Source organism: Pteronotus mesoamericanus, unplaced genomic scaffold (assembly GCF_021234165.1).
Source record: "Pteronotus mesoamericanus isolate MK-2021 breed Mesoamerican mustached bat unplaced genomic scaffold, CSHL_Meso_final contig_457, whole genome shotgun sequence".
Taxonomy (NCBI): domain Eukaryota; kingdom Metazoa; phylum Chordata; class Mammalia; order Chiroptera; family Mormoopidae; genus Pteronotus; species Pteronotus mesoamericanus.
The window spans coordinates 96914-109271 of record NW_026555168.1 but is presented as its reverse complement, the minus strand read 5'-3'; the positions used below and the strand labels follow the sequence as shown (position 1 = coordinate 109271).

At 34.3% G+C, this 12358-nt stretch overlaps 1 protein-coding gene across 2 annotated transcripts in view; it reads left to right on the top strand.

The window, feature by feature from the left end:
• The window catches only part of SLC36A4 (solute carrier family 36 member 4), a 48736-nt gene that overhangs the window by 16810 nt on the left and 19568 nt on the right, over nt 1-12358 (top strand). Inside the window, exons 4-8 of one of the 2 annotated variants that reach the window (XM_054577695.1) lie at nt 390-478; nt 1773-1868; nt 3691-3775; nt 8598-8825; nt 10814-10912. In XM_054577695.1, the coding sequence (XP_054433670.1) occupies nt 390-478; nt 1773-1868; nt 3691-3775; nt 8598-8825; nt 10814-10912 (597 nt within the window). The remainder of the gene's footprint in view (nt 1-389; nt 479-1772; nt 1869-3690; nt 3776-8597; nt 8826-10813; nt 10913-12358) is intronic. The other variant, XM_054577696.1, reaches the window with a different exon arrangement.

Here is a 12358-nt window from a genome sequence, read left to right as displayed (position 1 = left end):
CAATCCAAGATTGATATAGTACTTTTTTAATCATTTGGGTAATGATTAATTGTTGCATATAATTATTATGTCGGGACACTAGTAGTGATAGACTTGCCATCTCGTGTTAAATAAGATGTTGTATTCCATCTGCCTTTGTTGCATATGTATACTGTGTATTCATAGGTTTAGACTGCCAAGTTGATAATATGGAATCATGTGGTTAAGTGTTACTGAAATTCTTTCTGTATCCACTTTATTAGCTTTCCCTTATACAAATAATTACTTAACTATTTTGTCCAACAATATTTATTTACTGCAGATGAGTAGTTCATTGTTTCATTGCTTATAAGGCAACTTAATTTTTGTGAAACTTAAATATTTAAACCTTATAATTTTCTCCCCTATAGCTTGGACCAATCAGCCTTGTGTTTATAGGAATTATTTCTGTTCACTGTATGCACATTTTGGTACGTTGCAGTCACTTTCTATGTCAGAGGTAAATGTGGATTTGTTAAGTATTTATTTTGAAGCTGTGTAGTTACTTAAAGCATTAGTCTTATATTTTTACTCTGCTTGGCAACTACTAGTTGTATTTCCTGTAATTTGTTATATAGACAAGTTTAAGATAATGTGGAAAAAGGTAACATTTCATATGATTGAAATCTAGTCAAAATTTATTTATTTAAAAAAATTGATTTTCAGGAGAGAGAGGAAGGGAGAGAGAGGTACCAATTTGTTTCCTTACTTATTTGTGCATTTATTGGTTGATTCTTGTATGTGCCCTGACCACATACAAGAATCAAGGGATCAAACCCACAACCTTGGCATATTGGGACATCAACTGAACTACCTGGGCCTATTTACTTCTTTTAAAATACAGACTTATTAGTGATTTCTGGTTAGATATATTTACTTCTTTTAAAATATAGTCTTATTTGTGGAATGGTTTCTTAGTGGAATAGAGTGGTTTTTTTTTACTTAGTGTAAGTGAAAAAAATCAGGAAAGATATATGGGGAAATGAAGGCAGTACTGCTTTTAGTTATAGCGTAATCCTCTTTAATTTATTGGTAATTCAGTTGGGGTATAATGACTTTGGTGTTCTTTGGAGATATGTGGATTAGTAGGTAGTCTATAAAATAATATTTTTTTCTTTATCTTTGTGTCATGAAATACCTCTACTGGACAATGGGCCAGCTATTAAAAAATAATTAGCGTCTATTCCAGTAAACTAATATTCTAATCTTAACTCTTTGTTGTTATGGTTTTAAATGTTCTTTAAACTTTGGGCAAGTCATTTATGCTCTTTAAATAACAATGTATACTTGAAAAAAAAATAGGATAGAGGACAGAAGAACTAGTACTACCTCTTGGGGCTATTTTGAGGATTAAATAAGATATATATGTGAAAATATATTATAAAGCCTTGTATAGATGTATTAAATCATGCTATTCTAATAATGAAATAATTGAGACATGAACAATGTAGTTGATATTTTTAGGTAATTGAAATGTTTAAATTGGTGAAGCATAAATATTTATGTCATATGAATTCTACAAATATATAAACTTTTTTATAGTAGATAAAACAAATATGTTGGAAATAGGACAGATAAATATTTAAATTTCATGAGACATATTTTATGAGTATGAAATTCTTGAAATTTCAAAAACTCCCGTTAGAGCATAACTTTGTATTAATTACTTCTTATTTATTTGATGTTCTCTTCAAGGGGAGAATTTATGAACTAACTTACTTTTTTTCACTTACACATATGTTATTACATTTCAGGTTTAAAAAGTCAACATTAGGTTATAGTGACACTGTGAGCTTTGCAATGGAAGTAAGTCCTTGGAGTTGTCTTCAGAAGCAAGCAGCATGGGGACGGTAAGGACTTGCTGTGTTATTGATATCCGGTTATTGAAATTATATTAATTTTAAGTAATGTAATCTGACTAGATACTAAATAGAAGTATGATAACGTTCAGGAAATAAATGTAATCTTCAAAGTTAGATAGACTTGGGTTCAGGTCTCAATTCTACCACTTTTCAATTTTGTGACCTGGTCAAATTATCATTTTGTTTTAGTTACCTCATTATCAAATGAGTTTATAATAATACTTGCATCACAGGCTTACTACAGCAGTTTAAATAAAATGATGTTTATGAAGCAGTAGGCTAACCTATGGTATAAGCATGTTCAGTGATTTTTTAAGTAAAGGAGAAGAACAAGAAAAAAGTTATCTCATTATTTCAGATGAAATTATGCTGTTTAGCTACATGGTTATAAGACATCTGAAGCATATATTTCAGCATACTCTAATCTTATTGTTTAAATGTAACGTTTTTCATCAGTGAACGTGGCTAATCAAAGTCAGATGAATACAGGCCTGGAAAAATAAGCATAGGCAATCAACAAAGTGTTAACTATGGTACAAATGATATGTGTGGTTAAATTTAAAAGAAGAAAAAGAACAGTGTTAATAAAGTAGCTTATGGTTAAATAACACCTTTCTAGGATTTTTAGGAGTTTAAATTTGTTTATGAGCTTCTCAAGAGTTCTTGAAATACTGAGTAGGAAAAGGAAGAAACAGAGTTTCATGCCCTCAGGATTTGCCCCCAGAAGGGTATCTTCTTCCTCCTTCTGCTCCAGTCTAGAGGCAACCTTGTCTGTTTTTTCTATCAAGAAAAATGGCTTTCACATGGAAGTGGCTGGAATGATTGTTGATGGGATACTAAAGTCCAAGGTGAATGAAGAGATTTTAAGGGAATACTTAAATATAATTCATCAGAGAGAAGAAACTTGAATTCATTTCAGGGTACCAAGGCTCCTTACAAATGAGATCTCTGAGGAACCATGGAGAGAACTGTAGAGATATGGCAGGAATGATGCAGGCAAGGGCTCTTCTAGTTTCAGAAGGCAGAAGAAGGTCTGTAGATTCGTGGGCCAGATTATTTGACAGTTTTACATTGATGGTCAAACAAGAGACTATAATGAATTAATAGGTATATGCACTCTTTGTTCCCAGAACAAAATTGAGGAGTATAGGCTGTATATTAACATGAAGGCAAATTTGTGACTTGATTAACTACCACACCCAAATAATGCTAATTTGACTGGTGAGATCCTTTCCCCACTCCCATACACTATTTTATATAGCTGGAATTTTCTAGAGCATGTAATTAAAAACAAGGATGGAGCTAAGTTACTGAAGAGGTCTCCGATGGTATGATTTAGGGCCATGCCTCCTGTGCCCCCCATTTCATATTCTTATTCGTGATTTGATAGTAGAGAGTATGCTCATCATATTAGCAAATGACATGAAGCCGGGAGAGCTGGGAAATACACTGGGATGATCTGAAAAAGACCTTTAGAAGTACGAAAGATACACTTAATCTAAAAGAAATAATATTCTTATTAAATCACTTTATAAGCAGATACTTATAAATTGTTGAATTTCAGAAATAAGTGGTGGGAAAATTTTGGCGTTTTAACTTGATGGGACATTCTTTTGCTCAATAATAACTTAGTGACATACTGATCATAAATGTATTATTTTTGTACAAAATAAATATTTTATGTATTATTTTAAGGAAGTGAAAAGAATGTACACTATGATAAAATGTTCTGAAGTAGTTAAAAAGAGAAAATACATATTGACATTTCAGCAGCTCTTAACGATACTCATTTGAGGGCATCTCTTTTCAGGAGTGTGGTTGACTTTTTTCTGGTGATAACACAGCTGGGCTTCTGTAGTGTTTATATTGTCTTCTTAGCTGAAAATGTGAAACAAGTAAGTATTTTTCTCCTGTTACTGAAGTCATTTTCTTCCAATGCCATGGTCATAGCATCATATTTCCTCTGAGTAAGTCATGGTTAAATATGCAGATGTGTTTCTTTCCTTAATCGTATTCCTTTGTAGATTTTCCTTTTTGCAAGTTGGATTTCTGTTATTATTTTTCGTCTTATTTTTCTTGTCATTATAGCAATAATGCTTGTTCTTTCAGATCAGGACAGGACATAATTTACTGATTCTTAGCTACTCGAGATTTAGATACAGATTTTGGGAGCATATGTTTTACATTGCTAGTTTATAGAGACATTTGTAAAGCTTTAGCCAGCAGCCTAAAAAGTGAAGTACAAAAGTGGACATTACTAAAATCCAAAAATTATTGCTATTGTCTAAAAGGATGCTGTGTCTAGATACGTACAGTGTTCTGTAGTTCTCTCTGTATTGAATTGTTTGCTTTAAGAGGTAGTGGTTTGCAGTGTTAGTAGAGACTGTCAATTTGAACAAATATGCAAAGCACTGAAATAAAAAAGCTCCCCTATCAAAACAATGACAAAGCACATTTCTTTATGTGCTTTAACTTGTAGTTTGCCTTTATTATTCTCATGTTACACCTTACTCTTTAATTAATAACATTCATTAATTATGAACATGTGCATGGTACGGTGGTAGACATTATAGATAGTAATATATAATACTTGTCTGGTACGTATTTTAATGTAAAATTACGATGTGAATATTTTCTAAAGAACCCATATGTATCCATATAAGTCATTTGTTTGACTTGCTTTTCTAAGTATACAAAATGCTTCATTTTATATTTAGACAAGAATTGGCAAACTTTTTCTGTAAAAGTCCATAATAAGTATTTTCAGTGTTGTAGGCCATATGGCCTGTGTCTTAACTCAGCCAGAGACAGCTATACATAAATAAGTAGATACAGCTGCTTTCAAATAAAACTTTATTTGCAAAAATAGGCCAGATTTGGTCTGTGGACTATAGTTTGCTTAAAAGCCACTAGCTTAGATTTCTAATGTTGGAAAGGCTCATTGAGTCAAATCCCTTCTTATAAATAAGACAGTTGATGCTTTCATTAGCATTACTCATTACAGATGATGTGCTTTTAATTTTGTAAGTATTTAATTCCACAAGTTGCATATTTCCAGGACTACTAACTCAGTTGAGAGGCTATTTTTTGTCAAGAACTGGTAAGACATCATCTTACCAATAATATACATACAGTGAAAATGATGCCTTTCTAGGATTGTGCAACATGGTAGTGGACTGTTATTTCTTCATTATCTCCTAAGAAAGCAACCAACAAACTTGATTTGAATTTATGAATAGTAAATAATGCTAATAATGCCTATGATCTTATATTTATAAGCTGTGACATATATCATTTAATCTTTGCAACTACTCTGTAATGTCAGTACTGGGCTCATTTGACGAATGAGGAAACTGAGTCTCACAATGCATGAGCAGTGTGACCTAAGTCAATGGAATTAGGCTAAAATCTAGGGGTCTGACACAGCTGCCACCCAGTGTGTTAACTGTTCATCGCAGGACAGAACATTGTCTGATTTTAGTCGTGTGTGTGTGTATGTGTGTGTGACATAAAGAGTATATGAAGTACATAAAATAAATGTCTGCAAGCTTAGGATTGGTGACTTTCTCCTATAAAATATCAGTTGCTTCCAAAATTAAATGGAAGAATTTAACTCATTTGCACATATGCTAGAATACCAGGTAGAAAAAGTGACTCTCTGGGAGGTAAGGAGAATGCTTGTTATAGATAGAAAGATGAAAGTCCTTTTGAGGCATAAAGAGCAACAAGGAAAAAGACATTCATTGAGACTTGAGAAAAGTTGAAAGGAATAATGAGCCTGTCACCTTTGCAGAGCACACCGATGGTCACTGAAACAGCATCGGCAGAGAATCTCACTTTCTACACAGGCATTCTCCCATGTTCGATAGCCGTCTCCAGTTGTAGACACATAGGCTGATTAAACCTTACCAGTTACTACTACTGACACAGATAAAAACTGTCAGATTATTACTGCCTTAATCTACACAAAATTGAAGTGTGGTATTTTATCAAATTGAAGAATTACGGGTTTTGTTGTACAGATGTGTGAACATCCTGCTCTGTAGCTGCCATCTGGCTGTTCTTGGTCTCATTAAGCCACCGCAGACAATTGGCAGCGTGAAAAAGCTGTAGTGCTTCGGATGATTTAGTCCATTGTGGTTATTGCTCCTCTCTGGTCTTGCTCTAAGATACTTGAGAAAATTTCAGATAGATAAAGTAGTATATATGGGCCTGAAGAGTGGGGAAGGGATACTACATTAGGAAAAAAAATGTAGCGATACCAAAGACTTGGTATGGGCTTTAGAGTCAGAAGATCTGAATTCAAATCCCAGCTCCCTCAGTTTTAACTCACACATGGGACAAGACCCTTACCTCTACTCAAACCTCAGTTTCCCTGTTTATAAAATGGGAATAGTAACAGAATCTCCCCTCGTTCCTCATAAACTTACTGCTCAGCTCACAAAAGGTTTGTGAAAGACTGTAAAATGTGAAGCAGCATACAAATGCAGGGTAATACGGCGTTGATTCTGATTGTGGCTTTGCCGAAACACGTAGTCTGCCTGTGGAATTTTAACTATTAAATTTCCGAATAATTTAAAAGTTAATAAGTAGTGGTTTTTAGTAAATTTGAGCTCTAAGTGGAAACAACTGAATTTAGTAATTTTATTTTATAATATTTATTTCAGTGTTTTGCATTTTGGTAAACATGTGAGATCATAGGAAGTCCTATTAGATAGCCAGTCTCTGTCTCTAGAGGGCACCAAAGGACTCAAATGTTTACCTGAATCTTGCTCTGGGTATGTATCTACATTTTTATTTTATTTTTTAATCCTGAGAATTTTTATAACCATTGTTCTGCCAAAGAATACTAAATTATTATGAGATACTTGTGATAGAATTAATTTCAGATTCCCAAGCACCTAATGATTCAAATAGCCCTTTTAAAAACTGGTTATATAACTGCTTTTCTTTTGTCAGCCAGCTATCCTTGTTAGAGCTTAACATGGATCAATATCTAATCCAATTATTGGAGTTACTTCTTGATGCAGAAGTATTTGGCTCCAAATCATTTGGTTACAGAGAAAATTGAGTCAATAAATAAAATATCTTTTCAAGAGCCAAGTAATGTGAATTACCAATTTAGCTTCTGTTTCAAATTATAGAAAATAGGTAGTTTTGATGGCTAGTTACAAGATAAATGTGAGTTTTGCATTTCTTAAATGGTGCGTGGTGTAACCTGAGAGTTTGTTAGTCTGATATTAGTAATGAATTGCCTATATAACCTGAAGTAGTAGATACATTCTCTGCGTTGAAGATGATGTATACATTTTTATATGCACTAAGTGTTGCTTATCATGGATTATAAATGTAAAATTAATGAAAACACTTGAATTATTAACCATGTGAGAATTTTGTTCTAAACTTCTGATTTGTTGGCCTGTTAGCACTGATTGTATTTAGAGATGTTGGAGTGGAGGCCAGGTGGTTACCTGGGTAGGCCCTGCCTTCGGCGTTGCAGCGTGTTGGTCAGGTTAACCCATAGTTGTTGCAAGTTGGATTCTGGAGTCTCACGCCTAGGTTTGAATTATACAACCACCACTTACTGGCTTGATATTATGGAAATTTTCTTTACACTTCTTAAACCTCAGATTCATCAACTATAAATTGAAATTAATACTATCACCCATTTGAGATTTTAATTGGATGTACAGACACATAGAAAGTACTCAAAAGATACTTTCTATTATTACTGTAAGGTCTAGTTCTTAAGGATTTATGTATCCAGGGACTTGATAATGTCATTGTGTTCAAAGGAGAGTACAGTATTGGGGGCAAATAGATTTCCATGGGTGTTTAAATTATGGTATAATCTGCCTCTGCTGTGAGTTTTTTAAAGTTCTCTGTCATTTTGTTTCTATTTTAGTAAACTGGGTATGTGGTTAATTGAATCAGACAAGTTTTAATATATGGATCCTGTAAATCATTGTATCTATTTTGAAAACTGAATATTGGTTTAAAGTGGCTGAATAAATTTTAAAGTAAAGTTGATTTATTTTATACAAGTTTTTTGCTCTAGCAAAACTTGGGCTGAATAAATTTCAAGGTAAAGATGATTTATTTTATAAAAGTTTTTTGCTCTGGCAAAAATTTATCTACTGTCTAGCATATGACCATGCATGAATTTAGTGGATTCTCAATAGATATTATTGATATGATGATAATGTATAAATGATTTATACAGAAATTTTAAAGCTATGATTTCTAAATTTTGTCTTGCCTACTGTACATTTCTAAGAGGTACTTAGAGCTTTCTACTTTGAAAAAAATAACTTGAGATAGCATACCAGCAGCCATTCTAGACAAGTATGCTTCCCCTTTTGATTATCTCAGAAGCAAATTGAGCCTTTGCAGGGATCATGAAGCATCATGGTTAGTCACAAAGCTTCAAAATAAATTTGTAAAATTACCTTCATAATTTTCTAGTGAACTTGCTCTTCACAGTATAATAAAGGAAGTTACTTTGCAAAGAAAGTGATCCTATTTTAATTACCCTTAAATTTTACATATGTATATTGTATATATATGAAGCTAGAGCATCTTGACAAATGTAAATAACATAAAGGATTTTATCGTTGTGTGTATAGATCATAAGTTTCTTTTTATTTCCCTTTTTATGATTCTAAGTTGATGGAAGTCTCTACCCCCCTGTCTTATTCTCTTGATAATCCTATGTAGGTTCATGAAGGATTCCTGGAGAGTAAAGTGTTTGTTTTGAATAGTACCAATTCATCAAATCCATGTGAGAGAAGAAGTATTGACCTAAGGATATATATGCTTTGCTTTCTTCCATTTATAATTCTCTTGGTCTTCATTCGTGAGCTAAAGAATCTATTTGTGCTTTCATTCCTTGCCAACATTTCCATGGCTGTCAGCCTTGTGATAATTTATCAATATGTTCTTAGGGTAAGTATAACAAGTTTTCACTGTCATGTTTCTTAATAAGTAAATTCTTTGTTTACTTGGGAGGTAAAAATAATGATATGTGAAGACCCCTATTTCATACGTGGCACAGAGCAGATAATTAGTACACTTTGCTTTCCTTTGGGAGGATACTGCTTATTGGAAAAGCATATGATATAGAGATTTAAAGTACAGGCTTTGTAGTGAGATCTGTTGATGAATCTTGGTAAATATGCTTCTGGGGTCTATGCCCTTGCCTCAGAAGATAGTAATACCTCTCCTATTAGGGTTGCGAGATTTAGCATCATGACTTGGTACACTGCCTAACATGAAACAAAGGACTTATTAGTGTTTTGTTTATTCCTTTAAGATTTGAACCAATCACAAAAGATGGGAGTATGGATCTAATCTTACAATTTTCTTTTACTTCTGGACCTTTATTTGCTGCCACCACTGTGGTCCATTGACAGTGCACTGGTCCGTAACCTCTTTTCCCTGAAGTATGTAATAACCTCAACTGATTTCATTGTTTATAGCCAGTGCATTCTTAATCCACTTCCCTTAAAAGAATCTATCGATAGGAACTGCAAACCCCTTAATATTATTTGCAAGATTTAGTGTTTCTGTGTATAAATGTGTTTTCTACTGAGCAGCTGTATAGCTTTCATCTTGTAGAGGGGCCAACCACTCAGAAAAGGTTGAGACTCCCTGTTCTAATCTTCCCCGTTCCAATCTGTCTTACCTACTGCTGCCGAAGTGATTGTTCTAAAATCTCTGATAGCAATGCATTACAAACTCTCTTATGATGGATGTATGTTTCATTTCTGAATTTCCCCCATCTCTGAATTCCAAAATTTGTAGATTCTTTCTTGTAACATAGAAGAGTGGAAAGGGACAGGTAAAACTATCTCAAGGCTTTCTAGAGTTCCTGGTCCATTGGCTGAAGAAGTAAGAATTAGTGGAGCAAAAAAAGAGGTCCTTAAATGGAGGTCCTCGTGGAAACTCACGAGTGGGGGAAACTTGAATAACAGTTTAGTGTTATCAAATGATCCCAACAGTTTAATACCCTTTTTATTCTGACCCTAGCTTATGTTTTTAGTCATGTATCATCATTAATCACAAAATTCTACCTAAGTTTCAGATGTTCTAGAGCTTTCTATTTCCCAAATTTCCTGTGTCCTTTCACACTTCTGTTTCTTAGTTCATCCTCTTGGACTTGAATTCCACTTTCAGTCAAATAAGGTAGAGAACACAGGATAACAAGGAGAGTAGGGACCTGACTTGGTGTAGCTGGAAGAAGCGGCCATTGTGGAGCCAGAGATCTTGCACAGGATGTACAGTTCCCATGAGTTTCCAGATAGCAAGAGTTGGAACAAGGCTACATGAGTCAGGACCAAGTAATCGAAGCCAGAGTCAAGGCATATATGCACAAGTGAATGTTAATAGGTTAATGTCAACTGTCAGGTCAAAAACTGAAACATTGAAAACGGGGAGACCTGTACTAGGGAGCAACAGAGTTATGAGGTACAAAGTAAAAATCAGGAACCAGGTGTCATAGAAACTAAAAGCAATGAAAATAGAGCGGAGAATGAATTTTGTTGAACACCATCCACAGTGGTTAATAATTGATTAAAAGGCTCTCAGCTCAGCTCTTGATTATGCTTATATATTTCCTGTTGTGGCAGGAGCCATACCCAGTGTGAACAGCCTGGGACTTGCAGGTGGAAACAGGTAATGAGGATCATTTAGGTCAGATGGAATGTGTGGGCATGAGGAAATCAGCTGCTTTTGGCCATGAAATCCTAACAGCTTGGCTACATTTAATATAGGATGCTTAAAGTGTTTGTTGAAAGAATTTATATCTTTTTATAATACGTTATTTGCTGTTGTGAAGCTCCGAAATGTTTGATTTTGCTTTTTGATTTTTCATTTAAAATTCTTTAAAATAAGTACAGATGTAACTTACCTTATTTTTTTCTTTCTTTCTCCAGAATATGCCAGATCCCCACAACCTTCCGGTAGTGGCTGGCTGGAAAAAATACCCACTTTTTTTTGGTACTGCTGTATTTGCTTTTGAAGGCATAGGAGTGGTAAGGATTTAGTTTTTATTATTTTTTAAAATCTTAAATCAATGCAAATATTTATGTAGTCAAGCTACATTAAAAATGTATTTTTTTTGTTTCTATTAACTTTATTTGTAGAACACAATTTGCATTTTGGTATGACAGACTGGAAGTGTAGTTTAGTTCTTCTATTTACCGAGTTTAGTTTAGACATATGACTTAAACTCTCTAATTCTCTTTATCTTAATGTGTTACATAAGGAAATTAGATTAGATGATTTTTAACATTTTATTATGGAAAATTTCAAAACACAAAATTTGGAAATATTACGAACTTTTATGTAAGCATCACCTTGTTTCAAAAACCATTAAGTCATAGCCAATATTGTTTTATCTATATTCCATCTACACTGCCAAGCCTGAGTAATAGCCAGACAAATCCCAAACATCATATGGTATAGACTAGATGATTTGAAGTACATTAAAAGTGTTATAATGTTACTATTTCTTAAGAGTCATACACATTCTCCCTTTGGATTTGTGCATATCATATTTGTTTTGAAAAATAATGTTATCATAAAGCTAATTCTAAGAGATTGTAGGGTAAGTGGAGGCAGTCTGATTCCCTCACCCAGGTGTCCGGGTAACTAAGGGAAGCACTTTCTCACAGCCTTGAAGGGGTCCGATAAAGCAGTGTTCTCACAGCCTTGAGTGTCAGTCTCACATATCCTTGGAACTGGGTCGGATAAATGGTTCCCATAACATGAAGTGGGCTCTCATGTGCACAATCATACTACGCTACCTAACAGTTTGGCCTGTCGCTGGCTTTGTTTGTTCTAGTAGAAGGTGAAGGCTTCTCACTGTGTGCGCAGACACAGACATGCGGCCCATAGCCTGCGTTGCTCGTTCCCCCGTGACTAAAGGCACGTCCGGCATCCCCACGGCTCTGCACATTTTCTTCCATTTACCTGAGTCTCGAGTGGACCTGCCCAGTCTTGGCAGCTGCAGAGATACAGCATTCTGAGAATTTTAAGATCTTAAAATACTGTGGAACGTCGGTTCTCAAACCTAATTTGTTCTGGAAAACTGTTCAAGAAGCAGTTTGTTTGAAAACAAATCTCCTTTGAATCTCCTTTGTCTCCTGAGGGATGAATGACTGATCATATAGGTATCAGTGTGAAAGGGTTGTTGGGTAGAGAATCCGGACCTGAAGTTTTTGTTAGACAACCGAGACATTTTTTCTGTGAACAACTTGGTTGAGAACTGAGTTGCTTGAGAACCAAGATGATCGCAAACCAAGGTTTGACTGTATTTTCATTCAAGAGGCTTCCAATTTTTTAAAAGCCTGGAATGTATAGATATATGGAAAATATAGTATCGCTGTCTACTCCATAGCTTGTGTTTCATAGTCTGATCGTTTGTTATGAGAGCAAAACCACTTATAAGCATCTGTTTATATGAACCATGACAAAAT